This window comes from Pholis gunnellus (assembly GCF_910591455.1).
Source record: "Pholis gunnellus genome assembly, chromosome: 10".
NCBI classification, from domain to species: domain Eukaryota; kingdom Metazoa; phylum Chordata; class Actinopteri; order Perciformes; family Pholidae; genus Pholis; species Pholis gunnellus.
The window spans coordinates 3267340-3292518 of NC_136537.1; the positions used below are offsets into that span (position 1 = coordinate 3267340).

The 25179-nt window shown below is 42.9% G+C and overlaps 1 protein-coding gene across 2 annotated transcripts; it reads left to right on the forward strand.

Moving 5' to 3' along the window:
* The first annotated feature begins 3854 nt into the window (after nt 1-3854).
* Nucleotides 3855-25052, forward strand: fbxo38 (F-box protein 38). 2 transcript variants are annotated; one of them, XM_079168190.1, is made up of 21 exons: nt 3855-3948; nt 5318-5540; nt 6061-6194; nt 8401-8564; nt 9360-9525; nt 9695-9970; nt 12107-12200; nt 12583-12713; nt 12968-13138; nt 13284-13426; nt 13858-14065; nt 14335-14538; nt 14678-14833; nt 15186-15929; nt 17665-17765; nt 18446-18548; nt 19883-20049; nt 21518-21663; nt 21928-22031; nt 22903-23016; nt 23157-25052. In XM_079168190.1, exons 2-21 carry the CDS (start codon nt 5407-5409, stop codon nt 23333-23335), a joined length of 3639 nt encoding a protein of 1212 aa, XP_079024316.1. In that variant the 5' UTR covers nt 3855-3948; nt 5318-5406; the 3' UTR covers nt 23336-25052. The 2 variants fall into 2 exon arrangements, with proteins under 2 accessions (XP_079024316.1, XP_079024317.1); XM_079168191.1 differs by having other exon boundaries at nt 23176-25052.
* The last annotated feature ends 127 nt before the right edge of the window (nt 25053-25179 follow it).

Here is a 25179-nt window from a genome sequence, read left to right on the forward strand (position 1 = left end):
CACCTCTCAGCCAATCACAGTCAATTGTGATTCAGTTTTGCTTCTGTTTTTTTTTTTTCAACTTTATTGAGAAAACGTAATACACCGATTACATTGACTAAACCACATGTTCCAGTTCTTCATTATGAAAGTTGTAGTAAATATATTTATTAGGATAAGAATAACAACAAAATATAGGGGAGGGAAAAATAAAAAAAATAATCTTTTGGACTTAATAAGTGAGTAAATTTGAAATGTCTAAACAATGTAATAGTTCTGTCAAATTTAAAATGTTTGAAAATTTAAATTGGTATCTTTTAAAATATAAAAGAAGGGTTGTCTGTTAAATCATATTATTTTATGGATGTATTTTTACAAAGATACTAATCAAGTTACTTATGTAAGTTCATCAGCAGGAAAACTGGGATTGTTAAAAATGAGTAATACATGAATATTTGTTCATATATCTTTTTTTAAAGGTTCTGTAGACTTATATCAAACAAAAGAGTAGGCATATAGTAGCATAAGAACTATTCACTAACACACATCATTATGTTCCCCTTCACAATAACAATCAGTTCATCTGTTGTTTAGAGTCGGGAAGAAATGACAGATATTAGCTTTAGCAGGGTGCCTGTGTACAATCTTAAATACAAACTCCTCCATCAGTCTTCTTCTTCTTCTTTTTCTTCTTCTTTGAGATTTGTACCAGTTTACATTACTGCTTCCTTCTGGATTCATTGATCCAGGTGCTCTCATAAAACCAACCAACTAGTTCCTTTCTCCATGTCTCCACTCTAGGCTATCCTTTCTACACTGGCCTCTAGTGGGCTACTCCCCCTGCTAGAGGTATTTATTCTCTCTTCTGTATATTTTCTGCATATCACTATGCTCCACTGTCTCTCTATCATGACACAATTTGCAATGACCTGTTGGATGTTTTCTTCATGATGAAAAGCATACTGTCTAGGTTGCTGTGTCCAATTTTAGAGTGTCAGAACTCATTTAGTGTTTAGAGTTATAGTTTGATGAATAGGATATATATATATATATATGTATGACCAAGTTGTTGTGGCAGTGGCTATTTGTCAAAGAAGGTTTTCTTATTTCTTCTTAAAAATAAAATTGACATCAAAAGGCCACTGATGAACCATTTCAGTCGAGTTGTACTCAGGCAATTAAGAAGTCCATTGTTTAGGCAAGATTTGTGTTAAAGTGGATTTTAATCTGTCTTTTCGTGGTGCATCACCTGACACCTTTATCGTTAGTCCTGACTTGCACGTATAATAAGTGCCTGGGTGGTATAGGGTCCCTGTTGTCAACAAATAAAATACAGAAATAACAATAAAATAATAAAACGAATGAAATAGCTCTTACAAACGTTTTAAATCTCACTGGGAATGTAAGCAGGTATTACTGGGGAGCTGATAAGCAATAACCATGAGATATATATTAGATAAACCGGGCCCTGCAAAGGTCCACGATTGATTATGGATGTATAGCGTAAAAAATGTGAAACCACTAAACACAGATTAGACATGGTTCCAAACAGAGCTTTAAGGCTGTGCAACAGATAAAAAGATGTCATATACTGAATGATAATGTAGAAAAAGAATGTTAGGTTTATGACAATATATACAACTGGCTTTTCTAATCCCGATAATGGATAGGCCTAAATGTGAATTTCATGTTTTTTCACTGTCCATATCTTCAGCAGATATTATTGCAATCATTTCTGTTTTTCAGTCAGTAGAACAAGCAGCCACATCAGTTGTCATTTGCTCTGCTGCAGCTGTCAGGGGATGACGGCATCAACACCAACGGTTAGAGAAGGTCCCATGGTAGAAATACACATAATGCTCTCAAGACTACATAAGGTGGATATAGGAACTGTCTGGCTGGGTTCCTGCTCATGTGGGTCTTAACAGCAATGAATTAGCAAAAAAGGCTCTAAAATGACATGTATGAAGATTTAAAACTTAATTAAATTGAATTTATTTTTGTATAGACCAAAATCACAAATTACAAATTTGCCTCAGAGGGCTTTACACTCTGTTCACATGCGACATCCTCTGTCCCGGAACCCTCACATTGGAACAGGAAAAACTCCCCCAAAAAACCTTTAACGGGGAGAAAAGAGGAACAAACCTGTGGGAGAGCAACAGAGGAGGGATCCTCTATCAGGATGGACAGAAGTATGATAGATGTCATGTATACAGAATGAACAACATAACAGAATTACAACACATTCAATGCATATGACAGAACCACGGCAGGAGGCAAGACCAGGGTCCAGGTATAACCAGGATCCATGGAAACCTGCGAGGCGAGAAAGCACAAAGACTCTGGGGAAGAAGCAAAGCCAGCAATGTGCACCAATGGCATCGGTAATAGAATCAATAATGCCAATTATTAAAAAAAAGAAGCAAAATTAGTAATGAGCATGAATGAGATATGAATTCATACAGAAGGAGAGAGAGAAGAGGAGAGAGGAGCTCAGTGTATCCTAGGAAGTCCCCCGGCAGTCTTGGCCTATGCTTATCTAGGGGCTGGTCCAAGGCAAACCTGACCCAGCCCTAACTATAAACCTGAGCCAGCCCTATAAGATAATAGATAATAAGATAATGTCTTTTTATTGTCATATACATAAACACAAACACACAATTTGACCTCTGCATTTCACCCATCCCTAGTTTATAGGGAGCAGTGGGCTGCTGAGAAGCGCCCTAACTATACACCTGAGCCAGCCTAAACCTGAGCCAGTCCTAACTATAAGCGTTATCAAAGAGGAAAGTCTTCAGCCTACTCTTACATGTGGTGAGTGTGTCTGCCCCCCGGACTGAAGCTGGAAGCTGGTTCCAGAAGAGGAGCTTGATAACTGAAGGCTCTGGCTCCCATCCTACTTTTTAAGATAGGAACCACAAGTAACCCTGAATTTAGGGAGCGCAGCTCTCGAGTAGGATAATATTGTATTATAAGCTCCTTAAGATATGATGGTGCCTGACCAATTAGGGCTTTGTAGGTGAGGAGACGGATTTTAAATGATATTCTATTTACAGGGAGCCAGTGCAGAGAAGCTAATACAGGAGTAATATCATCTCTTTTCTTAGTTCTTGTTAGTACACAAGCTGCAGCATTCTGAATCAGCTGGAGAGATTTAAGAGACTTATTAGAGCAGCCTGATAATAAGGAATTGCTGTAATCTAGTCTAGAGGTAACAAATGCATGAACACATTTTTCTGCATCGCTTTGAGACAGGATGTGCCTGATTTTTGAAATGTTACCTAGGTGAAAGAAGGCAGTCCTTGAAGTTTGTTATATCTGGGAGTTAAAAGACATATCGTGATCAAAGATAACTCAGAGATTCTTTACAGTGCTGCTGGATGCCAGAGCAATGCCATCTAGAGAAACTACTGTATATCATGAGATAACTGATGTCGGCGGTGTTCTGGGTCGAGTAGAATAACTTCAGTTTTGTCTGAGTTTAACATCAGGAAGTTGCAGGTCATCCAGGTTTTTATGTCCTGAAGACATGCTTGAAGTTTAGTGAGCTGGTTGGTTTCATCTGGTTTGATCGATAGATATATTGGGTATCATCTGCATAACAATGAAAGTTTATAGTGTTTGCTGATAATATTGCCTAAAAGAAGCATATATAAGGTGAACAAGATTGGTCCAAGCACAGAACCTTGTGGAACTCCATGACTAACGTTAGTTTTCATCGAGGTTTCATCGTTTACATATATTAAGGGAACATTTGTCATGAATCCAGACACTCCGATACAGTAGATGGCGGCATGCACATTTTACGTTGGGTTACGGTCCGCCAACACCGTTAATTAGCACAACGAAGAAGAAGAAGAAAAGAAGAAGAAGAAGAACTGATAGAGCGCAACTCTTTAGCAAATCTGCTGTAGTCACAGGATGGCTGAAGAGCAACAACACAGCGGCTTTGATCCAAAAATGCCGGTAGGTTAGCACCATTGCTAAAGGCCTTGTTAGAGGCGATACAGTGTTAGTCAGTGTGCTTGCTGTATTGTTTAGTTTAGTGGTTTTGTCTCTGTATAGAATGTTCACTGCAGCTATGCTAACAAGTAAGCTAGCTTTGACAAAGACCAGGTTAAACTTTACAGCATGATAACGTAAAACGTGTGTGACAGGTGTGGACCAACGGCGCTTCTTCTGTTTTAAAGTACTTCTCACATTGTAAGCAAACGTGTAACGTCTACTTGTTTGTGAACAGATGTACTGCTGTTCGTCAGTTGGCTAACAACCACATATAATGTTGTTTATGTTTTTTTGTGGTTTTGCTGAAAGCTTCCAAGCGGAAGTGACATGTATTTACTATACAGTGTTACCTTAGCACCATCGTTGGGGAGCTGTTTTCTTTTTAGATTTCCCCCGACACACAGTAGCCTTGAAAGGAAGCATCCGGAAAGTTACGTGAGTGACCACCTAAGGCTTAGAACTTCCACCAAGTAGCTCGTGCTAGCGTGTCAACCAAACTCTCGTTGACATGTGCAACTGCTGAAACGTTCGACAGATACGCCTGCTGACGTTACGTGCGTTCACGAAGCCCGAGGAGTCCAGTGTGTTTGTAATGTATCTTTACTAACGGACGAGGAATCATTAGAAATGTGTAGCATAGACTCTCAGCACTGATGCTACCGATGCTTAGTATGAACACACACACACACTGTCGTCCGTAAGATACGCTTCTCAAATCCCTTCGTGTTTAATGTTGTTATGACACAAACTGTTTCACAGGAAATATGCCAAGATATAAAGTTACTGAGTAGCTGGTAAACAAAGTTCAGTTTTAGGCAACTGACGAGGTGTTTCTTTATGTATTAAATATTTGCGTTGGCATTTATTGATATTCTGTTAGCAAATGAATTTAATGATCCAGGTTATGATGAGTGCCGAACTTATTTAGTGACCTAACTGTTTTGAGGGTAAGTATAAATGATGTATGTAATAAATATATCATTTAAAAATGTATAGTTCTACCCAACCCTCATGGATTTTGAGCATCAAATGTTGAGATTCCTTCAACAGATAATTAAAATTTGGGGTATGAAAGGTATACAATATGGGGTGTGTCTGTCTGATGAAAGATTTCCATGAAGGATGTTCACGTTTATCCACGCGTATGCCTCTTCCCGGCAGAAATAAAAGAATTGAGACATCTTTCATGATGGCAGACCAGATCAATTTCCAGGTCACCTGAGAAGCGATGACACATGATGAAATAAGGCCGATGCCAAGCGGCCCCTGTCTCTGTATCCTCTCCCCTCTCTCCCATTAACCTGTCTTCCTCTGTGATTGTTGTGTCCAGAATTAAGGTTCATGCTTGGGAAATAGAGCCTCCTGCAGGAGGGAGGACGAGTGTGTGTGTGTATAAGCCTGGGCAGTGACACACAAGTGATGGGTCCGAGGAAGAAGGCCTCTAAACTCCAGCCTGTAGTTGGCAGCTGTGGAGAGGAGCCGGTCCTGAGACCGAGTGAGCCCAAAGATTACATCAATGAGCTGTCCCATGAAGTCCTCTGTCACATATTCAGGTACACTGCCCTCCACCTCCACGTCATACTTTACATTTGACTCTAGGGCCAGGTGAGCTTCTACCCGGCTCTATATGTGTTTTTATTGTCATTCAACCTGCATGATCATTACCATGAGTAGGATGTCGGCACAGTGGGTGAAACAAGTAAGGATATCACAGTTGTAATTTTCCCTTTTTATTTGAATATAATTGTCTAATATACCTGAAAAGTCAAGGTACTTCATCACATTGATGCAACAATCATATAAGAATCCAACATTGCCTTACAGCTGTCCTGCTTATTGATTTGCAACGCTGCCACAGTCTTCTAATAAACCCAGAGATATTAGAGGGACAGCTACTAAAGCATTAACAGTATTATCTAATCTCTGATTGACAAATGTGTATCATCTCAGGGTATGGATCGTCATATGATCCAAACCGACCATGGTTGACGTTTACAGAAATAAGAGTTAGACATTGACCCAACCCTAAGGTGCAAGAGGTTTTGAAAGTTTGCACCATGTTTTGTTTTGTAGGTACCTTCCCATGAAGGACATCATGTGTATGGAGTGTCTGTCCAGAAAGCTTCGGGAAGCTGTGACTCTGTACCTGCGAGTGGTCAAGGTAGTGGATCTATGTGCTGGTCGCTGGTGGGAGTATATGCCTTCAGGTAAGGGCACAACCAGGGCGTCCCTAGCAAACACACATGTTCCGTGTTCTGGTGGAGGTGCAGTCTAAAAAGGTGCTTTTCAGCCTGTGGTGAAAGACGGGCAGGGACTCTGCTCTCCTGACTTCAGTGGGGGATTAGAGGTAGAGCTGGTCATCTGCTTATCAGTAGTTTGATCTCTGGCTCCTCCAGTCCAGGTCGAAGTGTCCTTGGGCAAGAAAGTGAACCCCAAATAGCTCCCTAAGGCTGGGCCATCGGTGTGTGAATGATTAGTTTAGATCCTGATGGGCAGGTTGGCACATTGCATGGCAGCCTCTGCCATGTATGAATGTGCGTATGAATGGGGTTGACATGTGTGCCGCACTTTGAGTGGTCCTAAGACTAGAAAGGCTCTATATAAATTCAAGTCCATAGGACCAGAACAGAGAAGAGCTTTCACTGTGATGAGATCACAGGGTCCTCTGGGTGGGTGGGGGGGGGGTGGCCAGTCGTCTACAGGCAGAGTGTAGGGTTTAAACAAAGGTTTAGTGGTTCATTAGTCTTGAACTGGATGTGAGCCACAGCAGGAATCCATTGTAGAAACAGAAGAGTGAAGTGGTTTGGGGTAATCTGAGCCGTTTTCTAATTTGAACTGCGGACAATCGTGTCAGGACATGTTTGGAGTGTCCTTTTCACACATGTAGCACGTAACAGCAGTTTGTCTGTGTCAGACGTGTTGTCACCTACTGGAAATACTCTGTTTGGACAAGAACTAAACTCTGAGGCCAACATGGAGTGTTCTATGCATTACACCGCCACACAATCATCCTCATGGTTGTTTTACTAGAACTCCACTCAACTCTTCCCACTGGGGATGGGCAGTGTAGAAAGGTTCCAGTGTGGTAGCCTTCTCTATGGGGGGGTGCTAAAGAGGCCTTTTATTGTACAGAGTGTAATTGCTGAGCTTCATTGCACTGGTTGTCATACGTGACTGAACACTTTTAATTTGTTTATCACATGTATGTGTTTATTATATGTGATACATGTCCTTTAATACAAGGTGTAATGATCAGTTTATAATGGTCGGCGCAAAGGAAAGACAGTGAGTTATGTGCTTCCACTGCTGGTAATAAGAATAAGGAGCTTTATGATCTTTATTTAGTTTGTCAAACAGGGCACTATGCTGTGATAATCATCAGTGATGTGGATATAATGACTATGTGGGTAAAGGCAAATAATAGAGCTGTTTGGTAAATTAAGAAACTACCATCACCTTACTGTAATGCAGCCTTTAACACCAGGAAAAGACTCTCAATCTAAGAGGATATCTAGTCTCCTATCACCAGATCAGTCGCTTAAAACTCATATTGTTGTGTGACGGTTTGAACAGAATTATGATGTTGAAGTCAGAGAAAATCCGTTTATTGTTTGAGCAAAAGTCATTATTTTATTGGTTGGCTTATTTTTATCGACACAGAAATTTGTAACTGTAGTACAATTTTGAGGTACTTGTACTTCACTTGGTTACTTCCATTTCATGTAACTTGATACGACTTGTCCGCTACATCTCAGAGGCAAATCTTGTACTTTTAACCTCTCTGCATTTGTTCAAAGGAATTAGTTACAAGTTAGGCTACTTTGCAGATTCAGTCAGACAACATAATGAGTGTTGGTTTACTTTTCGTACTTTAAGTATATTTTGTTACTAATACTCTTTTTACTTCAGTATTAGTTTTAATGCAGGACGTTTACTCATAACCGAGTATTTTACACTGAATCAAAAACAAATTGGTTGTATACATATGATTGGCTCTATTCACACAACTACACAGACTTTGTACCACAGAGCTTGCAGGGTAAAGGGTGTTTAGTGTCTGGTCCAAGTGATGTGAACATGTGTGTTCTCACATGCAGCTCCTCTGAGTGACGTCTCCATAGGTTCAGGGTGGCAGTGCATATGTGTGGAAGGGGCTTTGGGGAGGTTGACCACTGGCTGTTGAGCAGCTTTCTGGACTAGCTGCAGAGGTCTGGGGTCCGATGGTGAGGATGAGTTGATGTAGTAGAGCAGGGGGGTGACGGTGTCGTGCTGATGAGTGTATTTACTACTTGTGTACATCAGCGGCTCATTTCAGAGGTGTTTTTGATTCTTGAGTGCAAAGCTGAGGCCTTTATGAAAAGCACCACACGTATTGTGAAAACAATCTTGAGTTTCTTGTGTTTTCTGTGTTAGGCTTTACAGATGGCAGCTTTCTGCTCCTTTTGAAGAAAATGCCAGATCTGGAGCAGCTATACGGCCTCCACCCTCGATACCTGGAGAGGAGACGAGTCCGAGGCTACGAGGCCTTCAGTATACCCGGAGTCCTGGAGGCACTACAAGCCTGTCCCAATATACTGGTCAGTAAGTTGTGTGAGAACGATATCCTACTGCAGCAAGGTGCACTTATACTGTTTTCAGTCCAACTAACAGCCGTACCACTGATAGCACTGATTGGTTCCTCCTCTGTGGTTGTGCTCTTGTGTTTCTTGATTACAAAGCTGCATCCTCTTGGTTTTCTGTGGCATATAAGCGCTCAGTCCTTGAACCACAGGCTTGTTATCGTTCTCTAGCCTGTAGTGAGTCTTTGCTCTAGGGCGGAGGGAAAAGCTGGAAGATCATCCTTCTTGTAGTAACGGATGCATTGTAGGTCCTCTTCTTGAGTTTGTTGTTCTATTCAGTCAGTGACTTCGCTGCCTTCTTATTTAGCTAGCCAACTTGTAAACAACACAACGAGGTTCACAATCAGTTTTTACTGCCAAGTAGGTTTGCACATACAAGAAGTTCCTCTTGGTGATTTGGTGCAAAACAATACACACAATGCAAAAGTCATGAAACATAAAATAAAGTAGAAAATCTAAGAAATGCATGTTTCTTTTTAAGTGGATGAGCTGTATTATTATTGATTAGGACAGCAGTAGCAGCAGCCTCCTGCCAGAAAGCAGTGATTCCATAAGTTTGTGTCCAGGGTGGGATTCAAATTAATTAATTAAAATATTCGTACATTTTTTTTTTTTTAAATTCGATTCAACTATGGCCATTACAGCTTAACACACACTGTCTACTTATAAAAACTGCAAGATGAGGTTGAAGGTAAAAAGCTAGTAAGTAGACCTTGAATTATGATCAGATAACCTTATTTGACCCTATTTCAGGGGGTGGAGACATCCCATCTGGAGCTGGTGGAAGCCATATGGAACTACATGCCCCAGGTTCATATACTGGGAAAGTTCCGTAACCGTAACGGAGCGTTTCCCATTCCTGCTGAGAACAAACTGACCATCCCCATCACGGCAAAGATCCAGACGCTACATCTAGTGGGTGAGTAGGATCCCAACACATAACAGATCCTCAGCAGCTTCATCCTCTTAGTGCATGGGTGATGAGTGGTCCTGTTGGGGGGGGGGGGGGGGGCCTTGCTGCGTCACTACTAATTTGTAGACCTGCACAGCTGTATTGGTGAACATCACATCGTGATTGTTTCTCACAGGTGTGAATGTCCCAGAGATCCCCTGTGTGTCCATGCTTCGCCACCTTTATCTGAAATGGGTCCGTCTCACCAAACCACAGCCGTTTAAGGACTTCCTGTGTGTGAGCCTGAGAACCTTTGTCATGCGGAACTGTGCAGGACCAACAAACTCCCTCAAATATGTTCCCCTGGTTACTGGGTTAGCATCAGCCCGGAACCTGGAGCAGCTGGAGCTGGTGAGAGTTCCCTTCCTGGGAGGGCTGATCCAACACGTGGTGGAGGACAGTTGGAGGTCAGGTGAGGAGATGATGTGTTTTACCAGAGTAATGTGTGTTTGTCCTGTTCCCATTAGTAATATAACGCAGAGGTCCCCGACCTTTTCTGCGCCACAGACCGGTTTTATGTCAGACAATATTTTCACAGACCGGCATTCAAGGTGTGGCGGATAAACACGACTATATCCTCCGTAATTTTGTTTTGATTACTGTCACTGCAGAACATCCCGCTTCACAAAGATAGGATTTGGAAATGGAAGCAGGGGTTTCAGTGCTTTTGTGGCGATCTCAGGATATTCAGCCTGGGTTTTAATCCAAAACACCAGCAGAGTTGTTGTCTCAAACATACTTTTAAGGCCACCGTCATTTACAATCTCCAGCAGCTAATCTTCCTCTGGCACGGATAAGCTCAATTCATCTGGTTTGTTCACAAATGGGTCGCTGATCCATTCCTTCGCAGTTCATGGGTCTTTTGTTGTTGGGAAGTAACGCTCAAACTCTTTTAAAAGCAAAGATAGGTGATCGCGCACCAGCTGGGAGAATGAAGGCTCAGTCTCAGTCTCTTCCAAAATCCCTGCTAAATGTATGAAATATCCCTCAGTCCACTCGCCGACCCCGCAATTCCAGTTTGGCTTTGAATGCAGCTACTTTATTTAATTTGAAGATGGTTGTGGTTTCCCCCTGAAGTGACAGATTGAGTTCATTGAGCAGGTTGAATATGTCGCACAAGTAAGCGAGTTTTGCGACCCATTCCTCGTCACTGAAATGTGCTGCCAGTGGTGACTTTTGTTCTGGAAGAAATCTCTGCAGGGGCTCTGGTAACTGGCCAGCGATCTCCCTTCTGGATAGCCATCTTATTCCTGTGTATAAGAGAAGGCATTTGTGCTTTGCGTCCATCTCCTCACAAAGCTGCTTGAACAGACGGGAGTTGAGTGCATGTGCTTTGACGTGGTTAATAACTTTAACCACATCATTCAACACACTGTTCAGGTCAGGTGACATTTTTCAGCTAGCCAGCATTTCCCTGTGAATGACACAGTGCATAGACTCATATTCAGGTGCAACCTCCTTAATCCGAGCAGTTAAACCAGAAAGTCGTCCAGTCATGGCAGCAGCCTATGTAATCATTCAGAGACTTTAATAGTTCGGCGGCTGTGGTGTTGGTTGGCAACAATAGTGCACATAACATATCCTCCTGATAAAGATGTCGTACATAAACAAGTAGTATTGCCTTGTTTTCAATATCGGTAGACTTGTCAACCTGGATTGCGTACCACAGTGACTTCTTAATCCTCTCAAACAATTGTGTCTCGATGTCCTCTATTTCCTCAATACGCCTTGTGACGGTGCTAGCCGAAAGAGGCACCGGCGCTATCTTTTTAACTGCAGCCTCTCCTAAGAGTTCACGGCAAATGTCCATAGCGGCGGGCCTGATCAATTCTTCACCAATATTAAATGGTTTCTTAGCCTTAGCAATACGGTTAGCCACTGAGTATGATGCTCTCAGTGCACTCGCATTTGTTGATGTGGTGACATGTCAAGACGCACAGGCACATGTCATTGGGAGAGAATCTGGTCATTTTTCAAAATAAAACATCTTTCAGACTCTGATAATCAATCAGTCTGAAAAATAATAAAGTGATTTATTCTTTCTCTACCAAATGACGGGACCACTGATGTAACGGACCATAGTAGATCCGCACGGACCCCCCTGTGGTTTGCACGCATGTGAATCGCAGATTAATTACAAAGTTTAACAATCATAGTATGATATTAAGTTTTACTGCCGTTCATCATCGATGAAAATATGCAACCTGATTGCATATTTCCTCAAATACTGATGTGACTGCTCTCAAGTTTAGCTAGTGGTATCGGCCGATTAATCGGCTCCTGATTCTTTTAAAATATTTTTTCCTGCTCCAATCAATCATAATATCGGCCTTTTAAAAATCTATCGGTTGACCTCCATTCAATTTGACCGGCAAAAAAAAGAAATCTTCTTTCTGAGATTGATGTGGCCGGTTTTGATGAGTGCATCGCAAGATCCTCTTGTCTCCTCATCTGTACATACCAATTGTGATTTCATATTTCTACCTAAAAAGCCCACTCCTTTGATTAAGTGTTTGTTCTTTGTGATACTGTGTATGTGTACCCCCAGGAGGATTTCGGAACCTCCACACCATTGTGTTTGGAGCCTGTAAGAACGCTCTGGAAGTGGACTTGGGCTACCTCATCATCACCGCTGCTCGCAGGTGCACAGCCAGTCATCAATTCCTGAAACTAACTGAGGGTCCATGTTTAAAGCAAAATGCAAAGGGGTTCATCTTGTGGGCAAATGTTGGAGACACTGTTCAGTCACTGAACAGAGTAAAGAGTAAACCTGTAGTAAGTAAGAATGATACTTACAGTATGTGAGCTTGTTAAGGCCTCATGTGTCAACAATATATGTGGGCAGTATTGTCAGAATACTTATCACGGCATTATCTTGCTAACATTTATTCTTGTAAACAACATTCATGATAGAAAACTCAGAATTCAGCCAGGTGTTCTTAACTTGACTTAACAGCAGAAGATGTTGTCAGTCTAGTAGGACCAACAGTGGTACTTACTTCATGATGTCTGTGTGTTGAACAGGCTTCATGAGCTGCGCATCCAGCCCTCACTGACGAAAGACGGAGTCTTCTCAGCTCTCAAAATGGCCGAACTGGAGTTTCCTCAGTTTGAGACGCTTCATCTGGGATACGTGGACGAGTTCCTACTGCAATGTTAGTTCCTTCTGTGAAATATGTCCACCGGGCTCAGAGAACACTGGGCATGTTTCCTTCCCTACAGAAATGAGCAATCGTCCTGTACTTGATCCACTTGTTTGGTCCCAGCCGTGGCAGCGTGTGGCTGGTTTTGCGTTCACAGTTCCACCAGGCTCTCCCACAGTGTGTCGACTTGGATTAAATCAATTCAATTAGTTTGGTTTACAGGTGTGTTCAAATAGAAAATACGACCTTGTGTTTGATAAATGCAGGTAAGCTGAGTCATTCGGAGCTGGTGAAGTACGGTCTGGCTGATGTCATTGAGAACCCCGGCATCATCACAGATATCGGGATAAAGGTGGTGAACGAGGTGTTCACCAATATTAAATACCTGCTCATCTACAACTGTCCTCACCTGCATAACCCTCATCACTGGATCACAGGTAAAACACACTCACCATCACTCTAGCTTCTGCCACACATGGCCTGGATATTAATGTCCATATGTCACTTTCTCTATATAATAATAATAATAAGGGTGCTTGATAAGCAACTAGTCATGTTCTGCCTGTTTGTTTCTGTCCTCAGATCAGTCCAGATGGAGTCGCCTCGTTGATCTCACTCTGGTTCGCTGTCATGCTATCAAACTGGAATCCTTCTCCCAGTTCATAGAGTTGCTGCCCAGTCTGGAGTTCATCTGTCTGGACCAGATGTTTAGAGAACCCCCCAAGGTATTCGGACACTCACAGCAACGTGAACCATCTCTTGTATTTATCTCGCACATGCTGACGTCATTTTGCTTCAAGGAAAAGTTGAATCTGGAGTTTCGCCCACTTCCTCTAAAGTCATCCAACTAAACTCCAGAATCCAGGTTTCCAGGATAATTGAAACACTTGCTCACACTTCAGCTCATAAACTTTGTCTTTACCCGCCGCCATTTTCTTGTGAGTGCCTGATCAGTTCTGTTGTGTGCCCTCTTAGTATCAACAGAACTATTTGACTAAGTCACCATAACTGAGTTGATGTCATTATTAGTAGAGACACTGAATGTTATACTTCAAAACAACAGTAGAGGATGTGGGTCGTTGATATGTGGCTGATACCTAGTCTGCGTAATAGAGTTAGGATATGTGTTGATGCATGTCATGTGTGTGTGAGACAGGGCTGTGCCAGGGTGGGTCTGAGTGCAGGAACTGGTATTGGCGTGTCCTCAGCACTGGTCAGCAACCAAAACTCCAACAACGACAATGACAACAACAACAACCATCACCACCACAACAACAATGAGGCCAACCTGCCTCCTGCTCCTCCACCTGTCGTCGTCAACAACATCAACAACCAAAGACGGCAGCAGCAGCAGCAAAACAATGGCAAGTCCCGTCTGCATTCTTACTCAGCAGAGCAGCAGCAATCAACATCATGGATCTTGGCTTCTAAAGTATTTCCAACCCTTCATTTTTCACATTTTCAATAGAAGCATAGCGAGGGGAAATATTGTAGTTTTGCAAAAAGAAGCACACCTGAATCCCAAGCTCTCTAGGCCCATCACATGAGCCCTTTGCTCCGAATGCTTAGGATGGGTTAAAGGCAGAGGCTTTATGTTTTGATAAAAAAATAAAGTTTAAGTTTGTTTTCACAGCACCAGTGGAGGTAAATGGGATGGAGGATGAAGAGGAAGAGGGGGAGGAGGAGGTGATGTTGGAGCAGGAGAGCATGGAGGCTGGGCCTCAGATAGAGCTGAAAGGAGCAGAAGGGGAGGTGAGAGCTGAAGGGGCCGATGTGGCTCCAGGGCCCAGTCGTCCAGCTGGAGCACCACCACCACCTCCTGATGAGGAGCAAGCAGGTTAGGAGATGCTCTTTTCTTTTAGAATAAGCAGAGGTTAAGGCAAAAAAATGTGTTTGCTCCTACACTCTTACTCCCCATTTGATAAGCTCTCCTTATTTATTGTTGATGTCTGCTGATACACCCCCACCCCCCCCAGGTCCCAGTGGTTTAGTCCAGCAGTGCAGACCAGCTGGTGCCGCTGTTCCGAAGCCCCCGCTGGTCATCTCAGACTCTGACAGTGAGGAAGAGGAAGGCCTTGTTTCAAGGCTAATGCCAGCTTCCTGTTTGCAGCAGCCAGCTTCCTGTACAGAAGGTGTCCACACAACACAGAACACATCCAGCAGCCACTCACAACATGTCTTATTGGGTTGTGGGTGCACTGTAGACGGGGGGTCAGAAACACAACAGCTACAGTATGAGGGCCTATGTGCGAGTATAATGTCGCTCCTTTCTTGTTCAATAGTACACACACCCACACAGACACACACACACACACACACACACACACACACACACACACACACACACACACACACACACACACACACACACACACACACACACACACACACACACACACACAAAGACTATGAAAAGCACAAGAGCTCAGTTCACCTCACCAGTGTAACATAAGTGTGTGTGTGTGTGTGTGTGTGTGTTTCCAGGTAAAGGAAAGACTCCTCTGAGGCGGGGAAACCATGTGGCTGTATCAGTGGCAGTCTCGGTAGAACAGACAAAGACTCGGGTGTTGGAAAGCAGCTGTGAGAAGAGCTGTCAGGTGACCAGTGAACAGATCAAGGCCGACATGAAGGCTGCTGCTGAAAACAGCAGGAGGACTAGCGTTAAAGGATTTGCCGCTGAGGCTGTGGAGACCGCTGCAAGACCCGGGGCTGACAGTGGTCCGGTACGGGGCGCTGGGAGTGCTGCTGGGGTAGCAGCAAGGACTGGGGTGAGGCCAGTGACTGGATCAGGGGTCCGGGTTGGACCTGGAGTAGCCACATCCAGGCCGGTGGGTGGATGTGGGAGGCTGGTGGTGGGGACCAGCCACAGAGCAACCACAACCACTGACAGAGCGACAGGAACTGGCAGGACTAACGACTGCACAGAAGGCCCCTCTGGTGCGCATTCTGGGGACAGTTCCACAAGAGAGACTGGGCTGAGGCAGAGCTCCGGTCCTGCCTGTGCAGACGGTCTGGAGCCCAGGGGTGGTGCTGCTGTAAACCATGCTTCTAGGAGACCAGCACAGCTGACTGGACAGGGAGAGAGACAACCTGCCCCTCCTGGATCAGCTTCTGCCAACTTTTACGATTCACAGCAGGGTCAGGCCAGAGACGAGGACTTTGTTCCTAGACGGCCTTTGACCCGATCCTGCACTCGTATGTCCTCTGTGTCCCTGATATCTGAGGAAGGTAAGAACAGGCACAGAACACATTTAGTGAATGTCCACTAACCAGCACTTGGGGAGGGAAACTTTTGTTTTCGTGCAAAAGCTCGGGCCTATGGTTTCATGTTGGTGCACATCGAGCTCAGTGAAGTGGTAGTTGTACAGCCAGTAATTTCATTTCCCCCTCTAAAGACAAAGAGACGAAATGTATAACTAACTTATATCCAACTCCCCATTTAAAGATCTCTGTCCTATCAGGACATTGATGTTTAGATCAGGACCAGCATGAAAAAGTAAAAACGGGGGGACTAGACCTCTCATATTCACTAGAATATCCAAGAACTACCACTGTGACATAATCCACACAAAGACTACACAGACATGTGTGACCAAACAAGGGGTTATGAGTTCCAATAAACAATGAGCATGGTTTAAGTGAAGGAGGTATACATACAGTTTTTATGTTTTGGGAAATCAACGGAATCAATATGCATATGTGGAAAAACATGGTATAAAGCCTTTAGTGCAGAGGTCCTCAACCTTTTTTGAGCCACGGACCGGCTTCATGTAAGACAATATTTTCACGGACCGGCATTCAACGTGTGGCGGATAAACACGACGAAATGATACGATCAGCATTAAAACAAATATAAAATGCATAAATAAATATAACTCACACTAACGCTGAATCAGTGGAGCCCTGAGCTTGTTTCTCTGCAACAAGACGGTCCCATCTGGGGTTGATGGGAGACAATGACACCCGAAGTGTGTTCCTCATGTCTAGACTACTTCGTTTTGTTTTGATTGTTGTCACTGCAGAACATCCCGCTTCACAAAGAGGATGTGTGAAATGGAAGCAGGGTTTTCAGTGCTTTAGTGGTGATCTCAGGATATTCAGCCTTGATTTTAATCCAAAACACCAGCAGAGCTGTTGTCTCAAACATACATTAAGGCCACCGTCATTTACAATCTCCAGCAGCTGATCTTCCTCTGTCGCCACATATTCTGCAGAGCGGCAGAAATACTCCTGATATTTAATTAGACTCCTGATGTTGTCTGTTAAATGAAGCTTTATTTGTCTTGGAAGTTGTCGGCTCTTCTTCTGTCTCCTTAGTGGCCTTTTCCTCTTTGCAAAGAAGCTCTCCAAAAGTGTTTTACTCATTTTCGCTAGTTTGCGGGATTAATTTTTAGAGGTGACGTATCACGTGACCGAGACAAGCGTCTTCATGTGTCAAGAGCCACAGGCGGATGAAATTGCGAGAGATTCGGGTCATTTTTCGAAATAAAACTTTAAAAAATGAAATCAATAAAATGGAAATAATATGATATTTATTCTTTCTGTGTGGCCCGGTACCAAATGACCCACGGCCCGGTACCGGTCCGCGGCCCGGTGGTTGGGGACCGCTGTCTTAGTGTATCCAGAGGGAGCTCTCTCAAGTGGGATAAATGTCCTCAAGTGATGTCACTTGAGTCAGTGTTGGTTAGGTCTGAAGACCGGTTTGAAAACCAGACGGCTGTCACTCGCTCCTTATCTCTGCTTGAGGCTACAGTACCAGCATAACACACCTGAATGTACGACGCAACTGTCTGCAGTTGAGTTGCCTTGTGGGTAATTTAGGTGCTAGCTTTTGACAAGGAAGAAGAATGTGTTAGATTTCTTTCTCTGGTTCTGCTGCATTGAAATGTGCCCTCAGCAGTTAGACAGTGCTGCTTACTTTTCTAATGTTGAAGGTGATATTTTTGCCGCCTTTGTTGTTAAGAGCTGTCCAGAGCCAGGCCTCGAGTAGCAGTGAGGAGGAAACGAATGGCTGACAAATCAACCAGCACCTCAGACCCGGTCACTGAGGACGACCACGTACAGGTACACACACACACACACACACACACACACACACACACACACACACACACACACACACACACACACACACAATCATATCTGTAGACATTTGTTTTCACTGAGACATTCTAGTCTGATGGTCACAGTTAAAAAGGTGTTGTTGGTTAATGGGTGAGTATGTTATGCATGTATATGCACTGTACATCGTATGTAATGCAGTTCTCATAGGAAACCTGTGACAGAGATGGACAAGATTTTCAAAATCGTTTTTATTCCCTGGGGGGAGCCAAAGCGTTGCAGTTGGGGCTGAGAGGGAGAGACTTTAGGTCAGAAATCTTAACCATGTGGGATCAATGGTACATGGACTGTACTTGTATTTCTCTTTTCTAGTGACCACTCAAAGCTCTTTAACTCATCATTCACCCATTCACATCCATTCATACACTGATGACAGGAGCTACCCATGCAAGGTTCCACCTGCCCATCACGACTAACTAACATTCACACCCCATAGGCAGGAACAGCCAAGTATTGATTGGTTGCGCTGTTGCTTTTCTGTTTTTAAATGCCTTTAGTCAACAAAAGCAGTGTCATGTGAGCTCCAATGAGCCAGGATGCACATGTGAGGGGAAGTTAACAGTTGTGTACTGTGTATCCTTTGTTGGTATAATTGACATACTGAGATGCTTTTGCTCATGCAGATTTTGTCTCTGAAGAGTAAGAACCTGGTGGGCATCACTCTGACCAACTGTGGGATCACTGACCTGGTCCTCAAAGACTGCCCCAAGATGATGTTCATTCATGGTAACAGACCCAATGTGATGACTCGTGTGGATGTTTTTCTCACTTTTGTTTTTGCATCAGAAAGATACTAATAATCTTAAACCTCTTGGAGGAAATGGTGCGATTTTTACTTTGATTATTATTTTTCACAAATGACTTTTATTTTTTAAAGTTGCATCACAAACTGTCCAAAGTACAAATGTTGAATTAGCGAGGTAGATAGTAGAAGAGTCTACCCAGCCACCTGAAAGGGTTAATGTACTAAAAACATGTTCTGTACATCACACATTCAGATGCTTGGAATCCACTCAGTCCTTTTTTATAGCGCTGCATTTAAAGTGGCCATAGACAACTTTTCAACCGAGCACTTCCAAGTGGCAAAGACGACTGGATTGCTCTCCATGTTCCTCACTGCCTACTACTGGTGGCACATTTAGCAACTTGTTCAGACCATCAGGGAAAAAACAAGAAATGCATTCAAATACATTATATTGTAAATAATTTCCAATGCTAAAAATCTCAGTCCACGGCTCTGTCATCAGCACTGGGTCTCTCCCTCAATGCAACCCACACAACTACTGAGCTGTATGCAAAGGACCTGTGTGGCAGACACAACTGCAAAGTGAAAGCAAGGCTAACCGATCTAAATGCTGACGGTGTCATTTTTCTATAGCCACTACATTGTGTTTTAACATTTACTGCATAATGATAAGTTAAAGCAAAAAAATGTCTATTGCCACTTTCATGGTAAAATTCTGAACCTTATTGTCAAATGTTCTGTGTGCTAGCTACAACATCTTTGATGAAACCGTGTCATTTCCTTGAATATTTAACAATAACAATTCAGCTCCGGTGTCTTTGGTCCCGAGCTGCTTGGGTCTTGGGGAACTTTCTTGTTATTCTAGTGATATTAGTTACCAAAAACGTACACAATGTTGTTCACAACAATATAAATACAATGGATACACTGACTGATGACTGACTAACTCATTGCCATAAAAGAACCTAAAAGAGTTACTGAATTAACCTTCCAATAGGACCACGATTACTAATAGCAATGATACCCACACTGTCGGCCATGTGGAGTATGAAGAGTAAACCTGGCAGCTAACCGGTTTAATGTCAGTTTAACAGACGTATCTATAGTCCCTAACCTGTGTTGATATAAATGAGCTAAACATGGGGGGAGTACATGTTCATCACTGTTCTTCAATCCAGGGTTTTGTGTGACAGTGGTGCAGTTTGAACCCCCTATCAAGCCTTATGTTGAGTTCTAATAACACAGTCCCAGCAGTTGTGCTGAGTCAGAAAGCCTTCAGTCACAGTGTCACGTTGTGTCCTCCCTCTCTCTGCAGCCACCAGATGTCGAGTGTTGAAACAGCTGCGGGTAGACAGTGCGCCCATAGTGAACCGGTTTGATTACGCTCAGTGTAAGAAGCTGGACATGGAGCAGGTCCTGGATCAGATACTGAGAATGCCTCCTGAGAGGAACCGCATCATCTACATGCGCCCTATGCACCAGGTTGGTAATCTGTGACGTCATCTCCGTTTCCTTAGAAACAGAATCCTAACCATGGATGCGTTAAGAGACGCAGCCACTCGGTCTTGCTGACAGTTGGCCGCTCACGATCACTCAGCTTAGTTATAGCTCTGTCTATTTTGAGTTTGTTAACCCTGAAGGTTTTAAGTTCGTGAAGTCATTTTAAAGTGTGTGGCATCATCTCAATGTAAAGTCTATGGGCAGAGCGGGGAAATGTAACGGGCGGAAGCAGACCAGAAGCTAGGAATCTTTGGCTTTTCATTCAAGTGACTGGGTGTCCTCCAGTTCCTCTAGTACAGGGTCTCAAACTCCTCTTCACTCTGGGCCACATCAGCATCACGGTCGCCCTCAAAGGGCCGGTTGTAAATGTAACTACTCCTAACATATTGGTAAATAACTGTCTCTGCATTTGATTATTGTTTATTCAAGTGTTAAAATATTGTACATGCAGTTATATAAATGTAAAAATATATTTAAGCACATTTCTGTTATAACTTAAATCCTTTTTAATTTAGGGTTAAGAACCCCACATGACTCTATTAAAGATCAAACTTTTAAAGAAAATAGCAAAGACAAATATCAAACAAGTTATTACAATAACTTTGTTCAAATCTTAAAATCCTTTCAAGGGTGCGTTTGCAGGATCCCAGGTGAAGTGTTTCATGTGTTGTAAAGCCACGTTTAAAGTCATCTTCAATGTACTCACAATGTAGAGTAACCAGCCAAAGAGCTGCTCTATGACTGTGTGTTTTAAGTATCTCATCATTATGACTTTCTATCTCATAACTTCGACTATGTGGATATTTTTTATTATCAAGTCTAACTTTAAATTATTATTATAATGTTTTTTTTTTCCTTTTTTTTTCTTTTTTTTTGCTGGCGGATTCGCGGGCCACATAAAATAAGGTGGTGGGCCGTATTCGGCCCGCGGGCCTTGAGTTTGAGACCCCTGCTCTAATACATCCATGGTACTAATCTACTATGTACTACAGACACGTCAGTATCTACTGTCCAAAAGGCATGAGAACACCCCAATATACATCACATTCTAGTTTTACACTCAATACAGCAAACGCAGTTTCAGCATTTGAATGAATTCAACAAGCTTTGTATTGGATATCACAGGAAAAAAGCTGTTGCTACGCTGCTATATCTTTAAAATGTAGTTTGTACCAAACTCCAATACTGCAGCGTCGATAGAGCTACAAATTTACATTTGAATGCTGCGAAGGCACGTTAAAATGTCTGCATGTGCCTCATGGTGATTATTATTTAAGTTTTCTACCAGATGGATTTTTTGCTGCTTTAGTTGGTAGATCCATTTCATGCAGGAATACGTTAATACAACACCTCTTACATACATAGCAAAGGTGGAAAACACATCCCATGATGTAGTCGTTGTTCTGCTGCTCCCGCTCTACTCTACATCTCTTTACTTCTCTCTCTTCAGATCGACTCGGTAGCATTGGAGCGTCAGCTCTTCCAGGGGCCCTATCCCTATCACATCGCTATCGTGCACGAGTTCAGCAACCCTCCAAATATACGCAACAAGGTTCGCATTCGCAGCTGGATGGACACAATAGCCAACATCAGCCAGTGAGTAATATCTCTGATAACAGGTGTTCCATTAGAAATCAATCCCTTTCTGACCTTCAGCCTTTTTGATTGTAACGCACTTTGTCCTGCATGTTAATCGTGAGAGAGTGAACATGGTTTGATGAACCAGAATGACCAACCATCCAGGAGACGGGGGGCACTCAGTTGACCCATGTTGGACAACCACCTCTCAATATCTTCTTCAAAAATGTATAACAGCCAATCTAATAAATGCAAAGTTAAACTGAACTCTTTGTGTCTCAGAGAGTTGATCAAGTACGAGTTCTTCCCAGAGGCCACCAGGACAGAAGAGGATGTGAAGAAGTATCCGACGTACCCCTGGGGCCGGGACATCTACACACTGGAGGGTAACCTGGCTGCATCTTCATTAAACGTTCAAAGATATGTAGTTGTCTCCTGAAGATAGACGTGCGCGTAAAACATGTTCCTGCTTTGTAGCCAGTAACACATTTAGATCATGTGTGGAGCCCTCTTTAAGGACCAGGAAACTGTAACAATGATTCCTATTTGCAAGTGCTGAAACTCAGCTTTCATTGTTCACATTGGTTATTAAATCAGTGCCTGTTTAGTATTGCATGCTAGACTAAGCGTATAAGGTGTGACAATATTTATTATGTGGTTGGAAATCCTTTGCAGCCAATAACTTGCTGAAGCCTCGTCAGGCTCCTGGTTGAGGCTCTGCCAAGTTTGTAATGCAGTCAGCTTCACTTCCTGTATGGTAAAGAGCTTTAGGAAACAAAATAGAACTCACCAAAACCATCATTGCTGGTCTTACCAACAATCAGCAACTCTGTTTTGAAATAATAAACTCTTATTTCACAGAGTTAGATGGTAGAATATGCTGGCTGTCTCTCTCTGCTCTCGTTCTTCAGAGGCAGACCGTTAAATCAGCAGGATAAAATGACAAACGTCGCCCAAAGAATTGCCTATAATGTACTATGTCAATCTACGATAGCTGATCATTTCATCCAGTCGCCCAAGTCCTACTGTGTTCACACGATATGAACTCTCTGTGCTGGAGTTCAGAGACAATGCAGTGTTTTCTGTTCCCAGTGCATTAATCAATGATGTAGAGAAGCTGTGTGAAGCTGAAAATCTTCCAGATGCATATTGTGGAAGAGGATGAAGGAGAATGTATGGCTTCTGTTCAAACAACCAGTTGAATGGATGTGTTCAGAGCCCTTACAGGTGACTGTCTTCTATGATGTCATTGTTCAGGACTGGTGGATGGTGCTCCCTACAGCATGATCACAGACTTCCCCTGGCTGAGGACTCTGAGAGCAGCTGATCCCAACAGCTACGCTCGCTACGACTTTGAGGACGATGAAAGCAGTGAGTGGTCAATCCATTCACCCGTCCTATCATAGGACACTCACTAAACCTCCACAATTCATTACCATTGTCCCTGTAACAGACAGAACCTGATTATATAAGCACTTGAACTGTTTCCTCTCTGTTGTGTCGTGTGAAAGCCACCATCTACGCACCCAGGCGTAAAGGCCAGCTGTCAGCCGACATCTGCATGGAGACCATTGGGGAGGAGATCTCAGAGCGCAGACAAAGCAAAAGAGGAGTGTTTCAGAGGGTGGTGGTGCTCTTCCTCCATCACTGTGATACACCAGGAGAACCTGTGGATGATGACTACATCTAGACAGAACAGATGACGGTCCTGCCCGCTGCCTGAGCTCCTGACTGACGCACTCTTCTTTGGAAAAGAGACCTAGAGATGTAAAGTCTGTTTGGATGAGGTTCACAGCATATATCTGACAGTGATTTTCTTAATATTTGAGCAAAATCTTAAAGCCTGTATGACTGCCCTAGAACCGTACCTTCTCAAATAGCATACCGCTACTATGGCCCTGTTGGCCAGTATTGACGGCGTAACCCCAGGCGTCTGCACAGCTGCTTGTCTACCATGCAGAGAAGGGTTATGCTCTTTGTCTGATCTTTCACCCGTCCACCGCCAAAGTCTGCCTACCTCCTCACCACACTTGTGTCCAATCACAGACAGAAATGGCCTTAGACAGAAATGTCGAAGATATGCTTTTTAATTCAGTTTTAAGTTCTTGTTTTCCTTTAAACATGCAGGAGAGTTGGTGACTCTGGATGGTGGACAGTGTGTGTCATGGCTTTGCATTTTACCACAAGCACTAGATGGAAAAGAGACCCGAGGTGTTCAGTCCATGTGGAGCTGAAAGGAATGGATCAGTTGCTGATTAACTTTCCTGTGGTAGATTCTCGTACTAAGTATCAGTCCTCTTTGCATGACAGGCCTCTTGGATAAAGACTTAAGGCTCCACTGCCAGGGAAACTAGGGAAACAAGAACTAGTTTGTGTAGCTCATGTCGTCACTCCTCCAGCCTGACGAATCCCAACACTTCCGTGCAAATATAACATGTCCTGCATGGCTTTGTCATGTTGAGACGCTGTAGTTGGCGCAGACTATGCAGCATTGACAGAACGGTCAGTTCTGACCTTTCCCAATGACCGAACAAAATGCTCTGATTAGATCAATAAGCCCCGTGTCCATATATATATTATTATTATTATTATTATTATTATATACACACACATAAAAGAAAGATATGGACCATGACCACCGTGGGAATACGAATTTTGAGTTCTGAAATGCTTCTGAATTTTGAGGGGGGGTGAATTATGAGAATAAAGGCAGAATTCTGACATTGTTAATATTTAGAGCTCTTTCATTGGACTTCTGATGTTGTTCTCAGAGTTGTGGGTTTATTCTCATTTTTCTTATTCCCATCTCCCTACAGGGATTGTCAAAGGGGGATGGGTCAGTGATGTCATACGTGTACTTGTACAGTATGTATCACTAGGACACAGCTGGTTCTATCTGACCGAAATGTGTTATCGTGGAGAAATTAGAACAATACTGCAAACAAAGAGATAACAATTATTCACCCAACAATCTATTGTGCAGTACCAAGTAATATGAACTGAACCATCAAACTGTTTTTGTTTTTCATTTTCAGAATTTCTTTTCATTGCTAAGGATTGTTTTTTTTCCTGTAGCTTCCTCTAAAGGGTTTCATGTCTGTGGACAGCTCTGTCCTGAAGGACTGTAAAGCAGGGGACGGGACTGAGTGTTCACGATGTATCAGGTATTCCTCAAATATGTTAAAGGTTTGGGTTCAGAAAGAGGACCGCCTTCATCATGAGCTGACTGTGAATGTTCACTATCAAAGGAGCTGAAAATTCTTTTTGCAGGTTGAATGGACTGAATAGGATGAGTTCAGCCTTCTGTTTGTGTATAGACTGTACAGATGTCATGGATGACAATATGCTTCCATGGTGTTTATATGTTTATAATGAAAGAACAAGACTATTTCACATTGAAAAATAAAATAACCAAAAAGAACTCTTGTCCCCTTTGTTGTCTTTGTTGTGGCTCGGACATAGACGAGATAAACTGAGATTATAGAACTGTACTGCCTCTGAATAGTTTTGACAATAAAACTTGATCTCACAGAT

Coding starts and splice junctions, on each gene's coding strand:
- fbxo38 (XM_079168190.1), top strand. CDS start 5,407: ATGGGTCCGAGGAAGAAGGCCTCTAAACTCCAGCCTGTAGTTGGCAGC. Junction 12,201..12,582: donor ATCATCACCGCTGCTCGCAG/GTGCACAGCCAG, acceptor TGTGTTGAACAG/GCTTCATGAGCTGCGCATCC. Junction 21,664..21,927: donor ACAATAGCCAACATCAGCCA/GTGAGTAATATC, acceptor TTTGTGTCTCAG/AGAGTTGATCAAGTACGAGT.